This window comes from Cebidichthys violaceus, unplaced genomic scaffold (assembly GCF_023349555.1).
Source record: "Cebidichthys violaceus isolate CVI_PGR_0920_01 unplaced genomic scaffold, fCebVio1.0.p SCAF_75, whole genome shotgun sequence".
Taxonomy (NCBI): Eukaryota; Metazoa; Chordata; class Actinopteri; order Perciformes; family Stichaeidae; genus Cebidichthys; species Cebidichthys violaceus.
In genome coordinates, this window is record NW_027176959.1 from 501,874 (window position 1) to 522,522 (window position 20,649).

At 48.2% G+C, this 20,649-nt stretch overlaps 1 protein-coding gene across 3 annotated transcripts; it reads right to left on the reverse strand.

Annotated features, from left to right (window-relative positions):
• Window positions 1–735: 735 nt before the first annotated feature.
• wizb (WIZ zinc finger b) lies at window positions 736–20,400 on the reverse strand. Of its 3 annotated transcripts, none has more exons than XM_068736996.1 (17): window positions 19,847–20,400; window positions 19,106–19,284; window positions 18,822–19,014; window positions 18,515–18,590; window positions 17,096–17,238; window positions 15,388–17,013; window positions 14,400–14,843; window positions 13,312–13,707; window positions 11,176–11,328; window positions 10,229–10,771; window positions 9,707–10,153; window positions 9,105–9,617; window positions 8,376–8,921; window positions 8,074–8,285; window positions 5,099–5,396; window positions 4,025–4,181; window positions 736–3,566 (listed from the first exon to the last, which is right to left on the reverse strand). In XM_068736996.1, the coding sequence occupies exons 2-17, from the start codon at window positions 19,202–19,204 to the stop codon at window positions 3,182–3,184; spliced, it is 6,231 nt and encodes a 2,076-aa protein (XP_068593097.1). In that variant the 5' UTR covers window positions 19,205–19,284; window positions 19,847–20,400; the 3' UTR covers window positions 736–3,181. The 3 variants fall into 3 exon arrangements, with proteins under 3 accessions (XP_068593097.1, XP_068593098.1, XP_068593096.1); XM_068736997.1 differs by having other exon boundaries at window positions 5,099–5,348; window positions 19,106–19,287; XM_068736995.1 differs by having other exon boundaries at window positions 19,106–19,287.
• Window positions 20,401–20,649: the final 249 nt, after the last annotated feature.

A 20,649-nucleotide genomic window follows, 5' to 3' on the forward strand; every position in this document is an offset into this window, starting at 1 on the left:
TTACTTGGATTATTTTGTGTCAGGCCTTTACACAAAATCCAAATAAAAATCTATTTAAATCCCAGGTTGTAATGCAACAAAATAGGACAAACACTTTTACAAGGCACTAAGTGAGAAATATAAATGCTTTTTATATTGTAAGTGATCCTCCGTTATCAGCTATCAAAGTTCAAAGTTCAATTCAGCTCCTCTATGTAATCCATCATTAGTTTCTTATAACTACCTCTATGGAAACAATCTCCTCACAATGTGCATCTAGCTGCTGCTCTGGAGCTTTTAGACATATCACATGATCTTCATCAACAAATGAAAGTTCAGTTGGTTTACATTTCAGTTGGTTTCTGAGCACTTTAAGGACTTCTCATCCATGTTGAGTGAGATTGTTTTGTCAACCTCTTGTTTCCAGGGGAGCGAAGCTGTAAACTCTGAATCGAGGCCTTTTAAAGTCATTGTTGTTTTGTTCTAGTTGACTTTACTCTATTAACTGTATTGTTTGAGGTTTCTTTATATGTATGCCATGTTATGAAGTCAAAGACAATTTCCACATTGTGGCCAATTAAGTTCCTAACTAACTTCTGTTTTTCCCATCCATCTAAGGCTGTAGTCAAGCTTGGAATCAACCATGTAACCAACATAAAGATGCTATTGTACCTCCCCCTAGTGGCCAAAAAGCGTTACAACAAAAGAGTTAGAAGATGCGCTCTAATGTTCCAATGAAGGCGACAATTCAGTGTCTGAAATTGAAATCACATTTATTGTTTGTTCTTGGAGTTGATTCACTTAAAACCCTTTCGTGTACAGTACGTTTCTTTCCTCAACTGCATCTTTATCTTCTTAATCGCCAACGTCGTCCGTCTTTTTACACACACACACACACACACACACACACACACACACACACACACACACACACACACACACACACACACACACACACACACACACACACAGAACAGCCAGTTACACCAGCTGAGTCTTGTTCAGGTAATCTTAAAGGGAACTCCAATGCACCGGACTGAGACCTGCAGGTGAGGCCTCGGCATCTGCTGCCCCTTGTGAAGGCAGAGGAGTCTCTCCGTGCAAAGCGGTCCCCTTTAAAAGGCGCTGCTGCGTATTAGAGTCCTGCCACACCAGGACGTGACGATCGCATCCAAAACACCGTCCTCGCGTTCAGCCGCTCGCCCGGCTCCCGACACTCTTCTCCAGAACCAAAGTTTCAGCTTCGGAGAGACTAAAAATAAAAAATACTCTAAAGATTCACCTTGCAGGACTGCAAATACAGAAATGTACAGAGCAATACAAAATACAGAGCATCAAAGAGGTTGAAATCAAAATCACGATAGAGGAATTAAGATCACTTACTTTTTTCTTTTCTTTTTTTAACTACCTCGCTAATAGAACTGCTGATGGCTCTACTAGCGTCAACAGTTTCTTAAGTACATGTAGTTATATAGTACGCATCTATACTCCATAAAAGGATTCGGGGTGGGGGTATCGTTAGGATCGCCAGCCTACATGGACCCCTTTAGGTATTGCTTCAGTTCTGAGTCGATATAAACGCACTCTGAAGCAATGTTGGTGTTTGGACTGGGCGCTTCTCAGGAGCCCCGTTTGGTTCATGTTTACTTGCAATACTCTAAACCCCGCAGTATCGACACGAGTCCCGCGAAGCGGCTCCGGTGGCCCGAGTCGTCTTTTCTCTGCTGTGTGCGCGTTAGCGGAATGCGGAACACCGCCGGTTGGTTCAGTCCGCCGTTCGGCGTGGAGGAACTCGGGGGGAACTCGATGGCTGTGCAGAGTTTCCTCCACCACCAGGTCCAATGTAAACAGCTTTTACAGAGGCAAGACATGGACGTAAACAGACTCTTTGGCACATCCCAACACACGATGACGGATGCATTTCAAGTCGTGATTAGACCACGCACAGACAGGCTCCCACATTTAGTCCACTTTGAGCTAAGGGGAGGGGGGGGGGGGTCCTATCAGCGGCTTTACTTCAGTCTCTCTCTTTAAACCGGGAGACAAATGCACATCTGCTATGTATGTACACAAACATACAAACTAACACACACACACACACACACACACACACACACACACACACATTGTGTGCACTAGTGTAAAAGTGCACCGCTGACCTATTTTCAAACATTCCAAAGTTCTACTTTAGCTTTAAAATGACCTAGCTTACCACATTCAGACGCATAATAATAAATAAATAATAGCTTGGGTTAAATTTAAAAAGAAAAAAAAGGCAGGAACAAAAAGGGCAACAGCTTCTCAAAAATAAAAAGCTACTATCTGCTGAAAGCAGCAGACCTTGACATCATGAAGCGGTACAGTAACACGGGGCGTACGTTTGATTGTGTATGAAGGTGTGCATATAAGGTTTTAATAGGTGCTTTTAAGATACATTCAAGCAAAAAATGTATATTTTGGGGAAGAGAATTACATTATAAAGTCAACAAGGGGGAGTTTCCCTTTTTGGGTGTGCTTCCACTTCTGGCTCCTTTAACCAATTGGAATTAAGTCTTTTAGTTAAATCCCGCCCATTTTTTAAATGGGCGTTTCAGTAAGTGCCGAGTGACAATGTCACCGATGAAAGTGCCTGTTTTAACACTTAGTGTTACCACATGTTCGACGTCTCGACCAGACGAGACTGCCGTGATTATAAATGTCATTTAATCTCAGTCGGGACCTTTAGGCGAGAAGGCCGGCGCCACCGGCGTGCCGATAGAAATGGTCAAAGTCTGTTCATGAAGGGAAATGGGGGCGAAACTGTAGCAGACAGGCGGGTTGAAGCTTGATAAAGGGCTACATTAACCCCTAAATCCCCAGGTGAGTGGGAGGAGAGAGGTACAGCAAAGGTCTGCGTCAACACCTGGACATTCAATAGAAACAAGGCAATCACAAAAACACTAGTTCATCTCTCCTCGTGATACTCGCCACAGTCGTGGATAAGCCAGGAGAGCTTCGTTCCCCTGGTAACGGGACTTAGTAACAGTCCAGAAAGCTGCTTCAAAAGGTGCTTGGGGCTCAGAGGGCTCTTTGGAGGGGAAACGATCCTCTCTCAACACTTTGTGGAGGCCGAAAGGAACGAAGCGGATGGATGAAGAGATATTTAAAAAAAAAAGGGGAAAAGGCAAAGAAAAGAGCTTAAACGACAGCGATGAGTTTGAGCTTACACTGTCTGGGCGGGGAGGGGGATGGGAGTTGGAGATAGGGTGGGCTGCTCCTCCGAGACCGTTACAATCTCTGTGGCAGTGACCGGCGGAGCGCACTCGGCCACCGGAGGCGTGGTGGAGCGGCCGTCGGGAGGCGCGTCGCGGGTCGGGGTGGAGGCGTGGGCAGGCGTGGTGGAGGTGGTACTGGAGGTAGAGGTGGAGGCCGGGGGAGAGGCTTGGACCGGGAGCGGGGCCGCGGCGTCGACCGGGGCAGGGGGTTCGGCGGGGGCCGCTTTGGGCGCGGCGGCCTTGTTGTAGTTCATCTTGAGGATGTGCTGCTGGAGGTGTCGGATCCAGTCTTCCTGCACCGACAGCGGGCCGTGAAACTCCACCTCGCAGAATCTGACGCAGGCAGGAAAAAAAAAAAAAAAAAAAAACACATTAAAAAGATGGAATTATGCAAAAACAAGTCATCTACATATTCTGTGGCTGCAGTAACGTTTTTCACACAAAAGAAACCAAATACAAACTGACGGTGTTAAACTCAGCGCCTCCCTCGGGAGCAGCCGATTCTGTTAAAACTTTTGTACTGCAGTCATATCAGAACTTAAGCACTCATTGGTGTTGCCTGAAAATCCCAAATGATTCAGGATTCTCAATATAGCGCATTAACCGCTAAAAGTGGAGTGCTGCTCAGCAGGGGATGGGGGATTGCTGCCTGGGGATTACGGGACTATTTCAAACTTAGCCCGACAGTTCTATTAATGCTACTGTCCCTAAAATGTCTTATGTTTAAGAGGCCCTGAACGTTTTCCTCTCGGGTCGCCCTGCTCTAAAACACACACACGGGTTTCACTCACCGGCACTTCAGGGTGTAGAACTTGCCCACCAGTTTGACCAGTGGGTAGGAGGGCGGTTTGGGCACCAGGGCGGGGACGGTGCCTGTGCGGGGGGGTTTGGGAGGACTCTCCGTTCCGTCTGGGAACGACGGATGCTTCAAGGGCCGACGCTCATAACCTTAGCAAGAGGAGGAGGATGGAGGAAAAACACTTGTATGTCACTATTTTTGTCTTTTAGGGGATGTTACAGTCATGTCGTTAAGAGCCTATAAGGTGGAGTTTTCTCTCCAAACCATAAAGACTACAAAACTGCAATAATTCTCTCTTTTCTCATTTCATTTTGGACTTCCAAGGTTAATTTTTTAACAATAATTCATCAAAACATCACTACTTTTCAAAGAAATAAAATGTATAAATAATGCAAGCCGAGTCAATGTAAACAAATAAGATAAAAAGGCAACTCACTGCCTCACTGAAAACAAAAGCTAGTGCAGTACTGTGGCTTATTTATTTCCCCTGATGAAACGCCTCATTTTCTGTGGGGTTTTTTTCTTTTATCATAACAGATTTTTTTTTGCATTACATCTAAAGTATCCCAAATGTAACCCTAATATTGTGTATTTGCACTCGGCCCTCTTTTTATTTCAGTCGACAGCCATGCTAGCTGTACTTCCACCTCGACACACTACGACGGTGCGTCGAGCTAAATGCTAATAGGCTGTCAGGGAAACTGCTAACATTCCGATGTTTGGCAGACCAAATGCCTGTAAAACCACCGTCATTCCCATGAGCCTCAGCTTTACTACAATGTTTATCATGTTTACCATGTTAAGTTTAGTGTGTTAGCATGCTAACGTTTGCTAATTAGCACTAAACACAAGTAACACTGAGATACTTCAGTGTGGGCCAACCAACTGACGTAACGCTAAAGCGCGGCTAATTACGGCCAACCAACTTTACACAATTTCAGTAGTCTAATTGTTAAAATAGTTTTCTACTACCTAGAAACCTACAGAATTGTTAAATGACACATGCAGGCATGTGTACCTGACTGGGTGCATGGGACCCAAACCAAATGCTGTATCCCTGACGTACCTCTGGGCAGGCGGACGTTTAGCTCACTGCGCGCCACCTGTGCTTGGAGCGGGAGGCCGCCGGTGAGCCGCGAGGGGCTGGGACTGCTGCGGCCGGGCCTGAACAGAGCGTGTAGGTTGGGACTGGCTTCACCCTCGGCGGTCCTGGAAGAGCCCTGGGTGACCTCGCGGCTCAGCCCGGCCCGCACCAGGCTTACGGCCAATGAAGACGACCACTGGGAGGAGGAGGAGGAGGAGGAAGAGGAGGCCTTCTGTGATGAGATGGGGAGGATATGATCAGAATCCGTTGAGATGCTCTTCTGGAAGAGGGACAGAGATGAGTTTTCTAATCAGCATTATGTCAAACAAAAAGACACTGCTGCCGTGTCCTGGTGTACTTACCATGGTAATACATTAAACATAACTAGTTATACCAATGAGGTCATTATGAGGCCAAATAATGCGTATAATAGCAAATCTATCAATACACTCTTTTTCATATAACATTGACAGCATTTATTATCCTCATCTTAAAGGAATAGTAACAGACGAGCTGATTGATACCCCTCTCAAAGCAGCTAGTTAGCCTAGCTTAGCATAAAGACGACCACATACCAGCACTTTAGCTCACTAACTGACACGTTTGTTTCTTTCTCTCTTGTTTAATTAGTACAAACACGGAACGGTAAATGTTGTGGTTTTACAGGGGATTCTGTGCTGGACCATTTCTTGGCCGGCGCAGCGGCTTACATGCTAAGCTAACTTGGAAGCTGCAGCCGGTCAGCTAAGTTTACCGTTTTTTACCGTACAGACAGCGTGGCAATAAATGCCAAAATATTCCTTTAAGTTGCTATAGAAAGGATTTTGACTGCCAATATATACACACACACACACACACACACACACATATATACATATGTATATATATACACACACACATATATATATATACATATGTATATATATACACACATATATATATATATATATATATATATATATATATATATATATATATATATATATATATACACACGTATATACATACATATATACACGTATATACATATATATATACGTATATATATACACATATATATACACATATGTGTATATATATATATATATATATATATGTGTATATATATATATATATATATATATATACACACATATATATATACGTATATACATATATGTGTATATATATATATATATATATATATACACACACACACATATATACACACATATATATATACGTATATACACATATATATATATATATATACATATACACACACACACACACACACACACACACACACACACACACACACACACACACACACACACACACATATATACACACACACACACACATATATTTAGTTTAATGGTGCATTCTTTTAATTGGGATTTATCTATTTATTTATAGATTTAATTTAATTAACTATTTTATTATCTAAATTTTGCACTTGTTAGTTTTTACTAGCTGCTTTTTGAAGACCATGTGCTGCGCTTGAAAGCTCCGCAGTGGAGTAAAGAATATTTGTATCCATGAAAAGGCGTCTCATTGTTATTCAGAAGACGGAGATGTCTCTTTAAAGCCCAGACGCACATAGCAGTCCACCCACACAGGTGCTTTCACTCGTTTCCTGATTAGACCTGATTGACGTGCCTCTCGCTTTCCTGTCAATTCTGTTCAACCTTCTCATTGGTCTTTTAAGAGTTCGCCGACATCATGCAATTCCCAGCATAGCTCCGCCCCTCTTCCCCCTGGCCCACAGGTCTAATCAGCTGCAAATAAAAGCACCTGTTGTCTACAATCACTGAGCATCTAAATGAAGTTTCTCATAAGTTTCTTATTATTTATTTTTTTGATAATTGGGTGTTTTATTTATTTGGGTGCAATTAATAATATTTTTTAATGTTATTTTCTCAATTTATTCTTTGGTCCATAAAATGTCAGTTAATAGTTAAAAATGCCCACAAATATCACGTCTTCAGATTAATTACTTACACATTAATTAATTAATTAATTAAAATCCAAAATAAAGCAGCATTAGCCACAGGAACTGGGGATGTTTAGCTTCTTCTTTTTTTGCCTGAAAGATGCTGATGCTGATTAATTAATTACCAAAATAGTTGCTGATTAATTTTCTGTTGATTGGCTAATCAATTAATTGTCTACGGGTAGGTCTATTTCAAATCATACATCAAATCAGCAGCGCAGATCAACACACACACGCAGCTTTGGTGGGTTCATTTCTCCCTTTACAACAATGATTACAAGGACATTTAAAAGGTGATCCATTCTGTATGTGTGTCACATCACAGCTCGGGGAAAAAGGTGTGACAGTGACGCAAATGCACCAGAAACTAATTCAGGAGGGAAAGAAAGAAAAGGGAGAGAAAAAAAGAAAAAAAACCTGTACGTTTTCTCCTATCACCAGCATGCCATAATTTATCTGAGGATGAAACATAAGCTGCCAGGCACCCTGGTTACTATGGCAACTATCAAGTCAGTTGTTCTGGCATCTGTCCCCGCAGTGATTTTTTTTGCCGGGTGTAAAGACACAGGGTCTACAGTAAGGCTCAAAGCTGTTAGACAACACGTCTCTGAAGCTTTCCAAGACACAAAATGTCTGTCGCGCCACCAGCTGAGGAGCGTTAGATCTCGGAGCGAGGCGCCTATTCAAAGACACCGGGAGGAAAGAGAGCGTGTCAGAGAAGTAGCACAGAAGGTTGTGATCCTGTGTTGTATTGCCGCCGCTGAGCTTTGTGGGAGGTTCTTCTTATGAAATGTTACATCTTTTCTCTGAGAAAGAGAAGAAGAAAAAAACAAACTCGCAACAAAACTCTTTGCTGAAGTCCAAAAAAAAAAAAAAAAAAGGGAAGTCAAATCTGAGAGTGTGCTCTGTTAATGAAAACACCTGCGTTGACCCGGGTTGTCACGCTCAAATGAATCACCAGCAGCTGGCTGCGTCTGCTCACCTTCTTGAGGGTGGAGCGGTTGCCCTGCATGTAGCTGCGATGCATCTCCAGCACCTTCTGCGGCCTGCTGCGCATCCAGGCGCTGAGCGTCTCGATGGGGGATCCATTCACGCACCACTCCGTCACGCCGAACTGCCTCAGGTGGGCTCGCGCGTGGCTGGCCAGGGCCTTGCGGTTCTCGAAGTAGAAGCCGCACAGCTCGCAGCTGGGATCTGGAAAATTACGGACAAAAAAGGGACGAGAGATCGTCTTTTAAAGAATACAATCGGTACACAACGGAGGGGGGGAAACCACTAACTCACCCTGGTGTCCGTGTTTGTCTGGGGAAGGTTTTCTTTTGAAGGAGAAATCGTGTGGCAGCGGTGAGAAAGCCTTGAGCTGATGTGGGGGTGACTTGGCGGTCTCCACTTGCTGGGCCTCCTCAGAGAGAGGCCTCTTCCCGAGTGGGGAGAGTCTGAAGAACTTCCCCGGTGGCGGGGTCGCAGACGTGGACCCCAGGCCCTGCTTGTGGAGCCTGGACCCCGACTGCAGCAAGCTGAGCGGAGACTTGCGGAACTTGGAGGACTGGTAGCCCGAAACACCCAAACCCTCCGTGTTCTCCCACAGGGGACTGCTGGCCCCCTGGCTCGACTCCTTCTTCACTCCCTGGTGAGAGGAGGGGCCCACCCCTCTCTTGTGCATGACCTCCCTCAGGGTGTCGATGGGCGAGCCATTGACGGTCCACTCGGTGATGCCCATCTGGCGCAGGTGGGAGCGGGCGTGGCTGGAGAGGCCTTTGCGGTTCTCGAAGTACTCCCCGCAGAACTCGCAGCGAATATCTCTTGTGGGCTCCACCTCATGGGCCATGGCTACGGAAAAAGACCGGAGGGAGAAAGTCAACGGAACGAGAAAGTAAGCAGAAGATCAAAAGAAAAGTAAGAGAGCACTAAAACACAAACATTACTGGTAAATAAGTATGTTTCCCAAAATGTAGAACAGTTCCTGTAGATATGCTAAATAAACCCTGGAGACAAACATAGGATCCAAGTTACCCAAGTTGAGGGGGAACACACTGTCAGAGCTGCTCCAACTGCAGTTGAGAGCTTCGCCGGAGAAGCCGGAAGATCTCCCCGCGGTTCCTGGTGCGGTGACCTCCAGCTGCACCGGCTCAGGTTTCAGCTTGAGGATCAGCCCGCTGGCGGACATCGGTGGAGCCGAGCTTGATTTAGACGCCGTGGACTGTGGGGGACTGGAGGGGCGGGCGAAGGCGAAGGGCAGGCGGCTGAGGAGGGTGGCGGAGGGAGAGGAGGAAGAAGAGGCGGGCAGAGGCGAACGAGGGGGTCCCGGAGAGGACGGGGGTGGGGTTTTAAGAGGTTTCAGAGGAAGAGCGCAAGGCAAGCCCCGCCTTGTGATGATCTCCCTCAGGGTGTCGATGGGCGAGCCGTTGACGGTCCACTCGGTGATGCCCATCTGGCGCAGGTGGGAGCGGGCGTGGCTGGAGAGGCCTTTGCGGTTCTCGAAGTACTCCCCGCAGAACTCGCAGCCTATTTCCTTCGGAGGTTCACCTAGAAGTTGAAAGAAGTGAACCAAAATGTGTTAAAACAGGAGCCTCACACGTCATCGGGAAACATCAATCGCGTGAAACCACACTCACTGTGCGGAAGGGCCATGAGCTCGCCGCTACTCAGGCGGAAGACCCTCATGGAGGAGGACTTGAGGCGCTTGGCGGGTGGGCCGAGCAGAGACGGGGCGGAGGAAGAGGTAGCTTTGGGCGTGGACCCGCCGCCGGCTGTAGTCACCTTGCAGAGGAGGGACGAAGAGGAAGAGAGGCTGAGCAGGGAGCGCTTCGGGCCGGAAAGTGTGGCGGCGAGGCCCCGCGGCTCTGCGTGGCCGTCGAGCTGCAGCGCGCCAGCTTTGTGCTTGAAGTCGTCCGTGTCGATGAGCTGGTTCAGCAGGTCGATGGGAGAGCCCTTGGATTCGGAGTACTCCACCCCAAAGTGCCGCAGGTGGGCCCGCGCGTGGCTGGACAAACCTTTCCGAGTTTCGAACCAGGCGCCGCACAGCTGACAGACGATGTCCTTGTTGGGGTCCACCTCCAGCGCTGCAGGCGAGGAAGAAATAACCAGACTTAGACAACAAACTTAAGAACGTTTCACGATGTTCCATAGACACTTACTGAGGTTGAGAGGAGCGTCATTCTCCTGCGGTGCCCAGATGGGTTTGGTCGTGGCGTTGGCAGAGAGGTTAGAGGTCAAGCCTTTCATTCCTCCGGCCTTGTGCTCCAGGGAGCGCAAGGGGGAAGACGCGGGCAGCAGAGAGGAAATGGGTGCTTTCCTCACGACTGAGGACGGGGAGCCGGAGTGAGGCGGAGCCGGTGAGGCGCCGGGGGAAGGTGACGGCGTGGAGGAAGAAGAGGGTGGCACTGCTTTCGCCGCTTTGGCCAGGATGGAGAGGGGGATGGCTTTCTCGTCTAAGTCCATGTCTCCTAGCTCCTCATCCTTCTGAGGGACAGAGGCGTTCTTGGCTGAAAGGGGCTCCGGAAGAGATACCTGGCCGCCCGCGTGGCGCTCCTTGGCGATTTGGTAGAGGAGGTCGATCGGCGCCCCGCTGCTCTCCGAGACGCCGATGCCCAGCTGGCGCAGGTGAGAGCGGGCGTGGCTGGACAACCCGCGCCTGGTCTCGAACTGGGCTCCGCACAGCGCGCACTTCAAATCGGGGACTGCGAACGAGGCAAGAACAGCTGGTGAGACGTCGCGAACGAGCCTCATTTCAATGCAATTCATAAAAGACACAAAGCTCGCAAAGTAAGAGCAGGTGGCTCGGCTTCCTTCAGAGGCCGCGGAGATCCCAGAGGACGTGTCGCCTCCACTTACACTTCCTGTCCACACCCCCCCCCCCCTAGTCTTCAAGAACACTTGCCAAGTGCTGGAGGTCCTCTCATCAGCTCCTAACATACATTTGTCTACCTCTGAAGATTCCCCCGGCGACAGCCCTCACCCGCTCCTCAGCGCTGACCTAGGGTCAGTTTTACAAGCTCCCCGCTGACAGCCATGGTAAAGCTCTGCTATAGCAAATCCAATCCCCCTGTCAACACTTTAGGGTCAGCCCCCCCCCCCCCCTCACCCTTTGAGTCTGCATCCTCCCCGGGAGAGAGGCCGTCCGAGTCCACGCTGCACAGCCCGGCTTTCTGAGTCCGGCTTGAGCTCAGATCATCCAGTGCTGGACACTGGGGCTCCTCTTCGTCCTCATCATCCTCAGCTGCGTCCTCCTCCTCACCTAAACCATTACGGACAATAATAACAATAAAAATATAGTACTGTTATAAGTACAGGGCACAAGGGAAGACATGGCATGTTAATTAGGCCGATTAAGTGACTGGGATAATAACTCATAAAATAAAAGGGTGTCTGACATTTAATTTCTATGCTTCTAAAACAAGTCAGCCTTTGAAAGCTTATTAATACATTTAAAAGACGCAGAGCAGGAAACCCTCCTCAGCTCAGTGCCTAGAATGTATCAGCTCTTGTAATAATAGCGCATTATAACGTCTACTGCGAGGAGGTGCACGTGAAAAAGAAATAAAGGAATGAATCCCTGTCAAAGAAAAAAAAAAAAAAAAAAAGGGGGGGGGGAAAGTAATAATTGCACTACTGTATGAAACAAACATGGCAGTCTCGCTTCACCCCGCAGTCAGACATTCCTGGGACAAAAAAAAGTGCCATTTTATGCGACAAAATCGCGTAAATCAGAGGAGACGCGGAGACAGACAATGCTTTTTGTCTGGTGGGCGGCTCTGCGCCTGTCAGTTCATCTCCTGCCTGTAAAAGAGCGATGTGACACCTCGGAGCGCAGCGTTATAACACCGTCTATTATAACGGAGACAATGCCACACAATCAGCCGGGTATTTATTTTAAAAAACGGATCAAAGTAGCAACCACGCTAACTTGGCTTTGTATCCATTCAAGGCGGAGTGACACTACGCGAGCGAGCCGATACTTCCAAGTAACAAAAAAGAAAAAAAGAAAAAGTGATACTTCGATTATACTTCGTTGATCCGGATAAGTTGGAATACTGGCTTACAAAGTTACCATGTTTCCTGGGCAATCTCGCTCGCGGTTGATTACAAAAAACATGCACAAATGCGTGCACTTGAAAGCACAGCGTGTCCTCTATCAAAAATCAAAGCAAAGTAAAATGGCGAGGATTGGGCAACTGTAGGTAATTTTACAGATCCTGCAGCATTGGAAATACTGGACGTCATCCCAGACGTGCACAATAAAACAGAGAAAGAAATCCACGGACGTTAAGGAAACACAAACTGTATCAACAAGACCACAACAGCCCCAAAATCATCACTATTTATCCGCGCGTGCAAAAAACGGGAAACAACCCGAAACAATAACAATGACCCGCTTTGTGAGCTTTTTGACACCCGTGTCATGGGCTACCTGCACGGCTGCGCGCGACATTGATTTTCTATACATAAGTATCGCATGATGATGAGGAGTTTTTTTCTTTCTCTTTTTTTTTTTAATGGCTGAATGTCTGGCTACGATGTGACAAGAGGATGCGGCGCGAGACGCGCGGCGCCGTATACGCCGCCGTGCGATCCAAAAGGAGCACGCGGGTGCTCGGGAATTTCAGCGCGCGGTACTCACCGGTCCGCAACCGCAGTGCATCGGACTCCCCGGCAGCCTACGCCAGACAGGTTTTTTTTTTCCGCTATTGTTTGGGTCTACGGGGAGGTGGAAGCAGCCATTTTGCCCCCATATGCACCGCTAAGCTAAGGCGTGACCAATCGAGTGGAGGCGGAGGTTGGGATGAAATGCACCGAGTGCCACATCAACCACGGGGTATCAGTGACTCTCTCTCACTCTCACTTTCTCTCTCTCTCTCTCTCTCTCTCTCTCTCTCCCCGTTAAGGCTGATTTTCTCCACAGCCACCATCCTGATTCAAACACTTCACACATTGCACAGCGCTGTCACCCGGGTCAAGGCGTTTTTTTATTCAGAGGTTAAAAAAGCAAACAGGCAGATGCACTTAAAACATCAGCATCTAAACTCAGCATTACTCACTGCTCTATGCATTTGTAACAGTCTCCATGAACCCTCCAGGCATCATTACTGGGGTGACAGCCCCTGTGTTTGAAGTTCAAAGTGCCAGATCACCATAATTATCAAGCGTATCAGCATCCAGCAGGATAAGTCAGGTGTTTTACGAGCCTACTTTTAAGGATGGATCAATAGTGACAACTTACCTCCACTCTCTTCTACCCCGTCCTCCTCCTTCAAGCGTTGAGGAGATGCTGAGGGCGGCGCATCCGGAACGGCCACGCTTTCGCTTGTGTTCCCCTCCAACTTTACCTCAACGATTCCCTCCCCTTCCTCCTCCGTCTCCTTCTCCTCTTCTTCCTCATCCTCCTCCGAGGAGGAGTAGGTGCTCCGGGGGGGAGCCGTGGGGATCGTGAGGTCGGGCCTGCTGGAGAACAGCTCCCTCAGGATGTGGATGGGCGAGATGGTGACGTCCCAGTTGGTGATGCCGAAGTCCCGGAGGTGGGCCCTGGCGTGGCTGGACAGGCCGGCCCGGGTGTCGAAGCCGGCGCTGCAGAACTCGCAGTGCATCACGCTGAATGTGTCCGGGTCGAAGTTGGCAACTGTAGGGGGGTGGGGGGGGGGGACCGGCAACAAGTTTAGCCATGTGACAGAATGTGCAGTGCAGCTGTGAGCTATTACCAATTATCTCAACAACTATTGGATAAATTGCCAATGCGATTTTGTACAGACAATCATGGTCCCCTGAAGATGAATCCTGCTGACTTTAGTGATCCCCTGACTTGTCCTCTAGCTCTAACAGATGGCTAAAATTTGTCATTTTGAGTGAAATGTCTCGATAAATATTGGATGGATGGCCATTCAATTTAGTGGCCATTCGTGTTCCCCACAGGATATATTAAAATCACTTTGATGACCTCATACCTCTTCACCTAGATGACTTTGATGACAAGCTGCACTTTTTGTCTCGTGCTAATTAGCAAATGTTAGCATGTTAAGCTTATACGGTAAGAATTAAACCTTTTCATTCTGCTAGTCATCTTGCAGACCCCTCAGGTTTATGACCCTTGCTTCGACAGGTTGGGAACCACTGCTTAATGTTAACGTAACCACTTTTAACAGCAGGTCACAATAAAGTGCTCCCAGCTGGTAACCACAAGGAATCCACAAAGCAACTACAGCATGGCTCACGTCGGGGTCATGGTGTCAAGCAAATATTAAAACAAAGACAACATAAACCGACTGCCTGGACTCTAGAATCGCTACACAACCTAGCTAGATACACGCCGCTGACCTTTTTTCTTCTTCTTCTGATAGGAGAACTTCCTCTCAATCGCATTGACTTCCTCGGGGGATATGAAGTGACGCACATTGTAGCTGACGCCCACTCGGTTCAGGTGGCCCCTCACGTGATTGGCGAGCCCGATGCCATTATGAAATCGATCGGGGCAGTAGGGGCACTTCCTCTCCACACTCTTGAGCGCCTCCGAGTCCTCATCGACCTCGTCCGGGTCTTCATCCAAGAAGCCCTCCGACAGGAGACGTCGCACGTGCTCCTCGTCAATGTCGTCAATGTCGTCTTCATCGCTGTCAGTTTCCGCGGGAGCAGCGGTAACCCGGTTGCTCCGCCTCAGAAAGAAAACCTTTCCATCTGTCTCCACCTCCTGCTTGTCTTCGTCCTTCACACACTTCTCAGGGGGGAGCGATAATGTGGCGCTCTGCTGTGCTGAGCAGTCCTCTATCAAGACAAAAAAAAAAAAAAAAGTCACGGAGCAACATTAGCATTCATTTGTAGTCGTGTTCAGTCCACCTAGGAAATGTAAGTCCAATATTCACTCTACTCTTAGCTCCGTTTTTGGTCTCCACCAACTCCTGGGAGGGAAACATCTGGCATTTTAGCTGCTAAATGCTCCACTATGTTAAACAAGCTAATCGCTAACGTTTTACCGTCAGCTGTTTGGTGTTGGGCAGGGAGCGTACAGCGGAAAACAGCCGCCTGCTGCGGCCTGGAAATGACACTATGTGAGCGGTTAGAGTGAATAGAAAAATTGTGAGTTGTAAAGTGAAAGTGATTAGCTTAAAGATGCTAAAATGCTCCGCAGAGCTACGGTGAAAATATTTATATGTGCAGCTTTAATATTTTCTGTATGATCAGGTTTTCCGCACAATTACACACAAATATCTCGACATAATTATGTATATGTGATATATACGACTTGGGTGACATAATAACTTAGCATTAGCATTAGCATTAGAGTCTTTAGTCTATCATTGAGTCTCACCTGTGCTGGACCGTGCTCTGGTGTGCGGTTTCACTCCAACAGTTGAGTTGGAGTCTCGTTGGGAACACTCGGTGTCGAGCTCTGTGCTCTGCTCTTCTTCTTCTTCTTCTTCACTCCCCGTCAGCTTGTCATCCTCCAGAAACTTGGCCATATCAGTCCAAGTCTTCCCTCTTGTGCTGAATCTCCTGTTCCCAACGCACTTGAAGACCACCTGGCTCGCGGGCCGAGCTGCAGCGCCTTCTGGCGTCGCGCCGCCCTCAGAGGCGGCGGCTCCTTGGTGGCCCTCGCCTTGAGCTGCATCGTGCGAGGATCCAGATCCAGACCCAGAGAGACGGTCAGAATTGAGGGTGGGTTTTGATATACCAGCGCCTGTGTCGGACCTCCGACGCTGGCCAGTCTCGTCAGCCAGCGCCCCACTGATGGAGACCTGCGCCGGGTGAACAAGTTTCTGGTGTTCCCTCATTACAGTTTGACTGGAGGTCAGGAAGGCACAATGACCACAGGCCAGGGAAGTTGATGCCAAACACTGTGGTGGACTAGGGGACGGGGGGGCAGCCTGGCGAGCGGGTTTTTTCCTGTTGTGGGTCTTGGTGTGATTGGCCAGTGCCTGGGAGGTTCTTGTGCTGAAGTTACACTTGGTGCAGACGAAGCGGCGGCGGCAGGCGGAAACACCTCGGGCCGGAGCTGGACTTCGAACTGAATTCGGAGGAGCGGCGTCCGAGTCGAGAACCGCTGGGTCTGGTGTTGAAACCGGGGCCGGGGGAAGTGGCGGAGACGTGACTATTTCTGGCTCTGGCGTTTTGGCCACATCTCGCACAACAGCCCCGTCCAAGCTTGCAAGCTTCGCCGTCTTACCGTCGAACTTCTGAATCTCTCCCGCCTTCCCGTTCCCGTTCAGTTTCTCAATCTCCTCCAAGATCTTTAGACGAGACTCCTGGTGCCTCCTGTGGTGGTCGGCCAGGGTGAGCCGATTTGTCAGGTTCCATCCGCACTCAACACACCGAAATCGGCCGCCCTTTCCCGAACGCCTGCCGCCGGCTGCGCCACTCTGACAGTGCTCCACTATGTGCTCCTGCAGGTGGACCTGCTTCTTGAAGTAAATGCTACATTCCACGCAGGTGAAGATTTCTTTACCCGGCTCTTCCTCCTCTTCTTCATTGTCCCCTTTCCCTCCAAACTTCATCGGCTCCTCCACTGCTGCCTCTCCGAAGCCGGCCTCCTCAAAATCGTACACCCCTGCACCTCGATCGAGCTGTGCCGTCTCAGCGGTTTGGGATTTTTGAGCAGTCGCCTGCTTGCCGGCCGCAGGCGATGTGCGCTTTAAGGTGCCAAGTCCGGAGAAGGGCCTGAGCAGCACCCTCTTCTTCCGGCACCGCTGAATGAATGTGCAATGAGCCCAGGGGGCGGGAGGGGGACTCTCAGGGTCCGAGTCTCCAGGGAAGGTGTACACATCCCTCTCAAGCTCCTTGGTTTCTTTCCCCTTGGGCCTCTTCTCTCCCTCACTATGGCCCACCTCCTCCTCCTCCTCCTCCTCCTCCTCCTCCTCCTCTTCTATTTGGCAACCGTCCTTTGGTTTTCCTTTGGACAGAAACAGCTCGGATACATTCCACGCGTCGCTGTCTGCCACTGCGAAGAGAAAACGGAGGAGTTATGAATGGAAGCTCTCAAGTGCGCAGGCAGCTCTGGGTTTCGTCCTTATGTTACTCACAGTCTGTTGGGCCGAGCAGAGACGAATTTGGCTCTTCTGTCTTTGTGCTCTCGTGGTCGCCGGCGTGCCCCTCCACAGCAGTAGACCAGTCTGTCTCGCCACGCAAGTGCTTCAGTTTTTCAGGTTCATCCTCGCTATGGAGTCTGAGTCGCGGCGGAAAGGGGAGAAGAGTTACATGACATTTCTAACGAGGGAAAGCAGCATCTCTGCCTGAAAGGAGACAAAATGACAGACCATGTGCGAGCTCTTATTTCTCACTCTCACAGAGGTTATGTCCGGTTTTCTGGAAATGATTGGGGTTTTAGCAAACTGTGGGAAAACAGTCACTGTAATGCTGATTCCAGTATTTGTAGATTTGTAAATATACCAAATATGAAAAATCAAGTGCAGTTAAGAAAAGGATTTGAAATAGGGCCATTATTTAAAATAATAATGTATTTCAATGGAATTATTATATCACATGGTGATACATACAGCTGCAACGGTTAATTGATTAGTTGTTGACTATTGAATATAAAGCATTCTCTAATTTTAGCTTCTTAAATGTAATTCTTTTCTGGTTTCTTTACTCCTCTGTGTGACGGTACACTGAATATCTTTGACTTGTGGACAAAACAAGGCTTTCTTCTTCTATTCTACCAAAATACTAAACGAAATAATAAAATAGATCACATCAAACGACAACCAAAATAACCGTTGGTTGCAGCTCTGCAGTGATACACAATTACTTTGTCTAAATTCATAATAAGAGAAAATCAGAAACGATTATTTTGAACTAAAGTTCTTATTTAATTGAGAAAATACTTTATACTTTCCATCTGTCAATTATTAAATTCACACAAGAGCATACAAAACCATGTGGTTAATTCATGTATACACTACTTATTTATTGAGTTGCCAGAAAACATACGTTGTGACATACGTTGTTGTGAGATATATATATATATATATATATATATATATATATATATATATATATATATATATATATATATATATATATATATATATATATATATTGAAACAGACCCTCAAGTTGGGAAATAAAACAGTAGCGCTGTATTATATGGGCCTGAATACAAGGTTACATGGGAGGTTTCTTGGGGGAAACAAAAGCTATACAAGTTGGACTTCAGCAGTACTAAAGCTTTAGTTAGTCTTCACTTCCTTGAAAGAGTGTTAAAGCCAGTTAAGGAGTGTTAAAGCCAGTTAGCTTAGCTTAGCTTAGCATGAAGACTGGAAACAAGAGACACTACGACGGAAATATCCCGACGATCTGCCTTTTGTGACCTCTCTCTCTCTCTCTCTCTCTCTCTCTCTCTCTCTCTCTCTCTCTCTCTCTCTGGATGTTTTTCCTGAACTAAACCAGCCGACATCGCTGCCCTTCCTCCTCCTCCTCCTCCTCCTCCTCCTCCTCACCTGAGTCCAGAAGAAGGGGATCCCGGGCTGTGAGCAGCCAGACCGTGAGGGTTAGAAAAGTGCTGTAGCTCCTCTTCTGACACACGACGGCACACAAAACACACAACCACATCAACATCACCACACAGTTACGGTCCACAGATATCAAAGATACACTGACTTCTGACTACATGCACACTGAATCAACAATGAGAACAATCAGAGGTCGGGGGGGGGGGGGGGTAATGATAGGAACACCAATGGCATCATGTATTTAGCTGCTACTTGTAATCACGACTGGTCCCAGTAGTAATAAGCCATGTGTTACCATCCTGTGTTTCCCTCTCAGAGTCAGAGTCCCAGCTTAGGGAGGAAGGAAAGGCTGAGGACCTGAATCTCCTCTGTGCGCTCCTCCCTGGGTGTGAGCTGGGCCCGGACCCGGGGCCCTCATCTCCGGCCCGCACCACCCGAGAGCGTTTGGCAGACATCGGGCCGTCCCTCACATTTGGAGAGCATGAGGACTATAGGGCGATAATAAAAAACAACAACAACATGTAGTTTGACGGCAGGAATGGCAGCGACGAACGATGGCGAGGCCCGATTGGGTCTTACCTGTAAGGTGCATTGGAGGGAGGCGGGGTTTTGTGCTGAGGTGGAGGGTGCGGGCCCATAGCTGGTCCCTGGGGTTAGGGGTCGCCCCTCTGGCTCCATGGTCCCCCCTCCCCTCCCCCCAGAGAGCAGTATGGAGTCCCACTGGTGACCAGTCGTCCTACATTGTGCAGCCTCCTCTTCTTCTGGAACACACACACACACACACACACACACACACACACACACACACACACACACACACACCAAACCAGATAAAAGTTTCTCACCACTCACCCTTCATACTCACAGACAACAACTACTGTAGCAGATTGTGAGGGAAGAATCAAAAATGACATGTATGGAAGAATCTGCAGAATCTGTCCTCAGTATTTTTTTAATTGCCAGCTGCAGGTTTTTGGGACTGTCTGGCCTATTTTTCTCAACATGCCTGCTCTTAAAGAATGAAATAGGGCGCCCAGCTGGTTACATAAATAAGTCGCCTTTCCACTCAGGCCCATGTCCTCTCCTTGCTGCCCCCCCCCCACCCCCCTTCTCAAAAAGCAGGAAAATGCCCGGGCACATCCAGGGTGTCCCAACGGGCTGGCCTCTGCTGCTCCAGAGGACGTGGCTGGTACCGATCCGGTCGTTGTCAGGTGACTATAACAACAATGCATCCGCGCACGATGCACGTTCAGAAGCACAAAACGCCCATAAGCTGCAGGTCTGTTAGTATTTCATTTTTTTTTTTGTGCAAATACTCACTGAATTCGGCCTGGCTTGCGGGTCGCAGTAGAAAAAAAAAGGGCTGTCTCGTTCAAGCGCCGCTCGTCATAGTTGTGAGGACGGAGCTGTTTCACCGCCCCGAGACGATGCTCGCCGGAGGCTTCGACCGCTCCCGCGGGGACAAACTTGTCCCTCCGAACCGCCGCTCAGGTTTTCGCATGGATCCCTTGAAGATGCCAGACGGAGGACTCCATGTTATTTGGCTCGCGGGCACGCCACGGCTGCGTACGTAAGTAACGTCGACGGGGAGGGCGACGGAGAAAGAGTTTTCGAGTAGGAACCGCGAGAGTCAAGTTGAATAAGTTCAACTTTTTTTTTTTTTTTTTTTAAGCGGCGCTTCGGTTTGTATTCTCGTTTTTGACGCCGGCGTGTGCCAAAGGTTTTCGGCTGTAACGCGTTTTTGAGTTACGACGACACTCCGTTCTGCGTGATAACACGAGACTAGCCGGTGTCGACAAGCCACGGTGGTGACGTTTAATTCTGCCGGACATCGCTTTATGGAGACAGGTAACGTTTTAATTGTCATTTGGTGCCAATTTAGTGTCACCTAGTAGCAGTTTGGGCCACATGTCCACCCCCGTGTTAAATAGCACGTGCATAAAAACATGTCCCAGATGTGTCCCCTCGCTTTGCGGTGAGGACAGCGGGACTAGTCTGTCATTAGTTAGTGTAATAAAATGTTCTAAATGTTGTAAATCAATAAACGCCTCACTAACGGTTAATACGCGGTCATCTGGCGCCCTCTACTGGCCCGAGGTGGAACTGTGTGTGTACCATCAAGG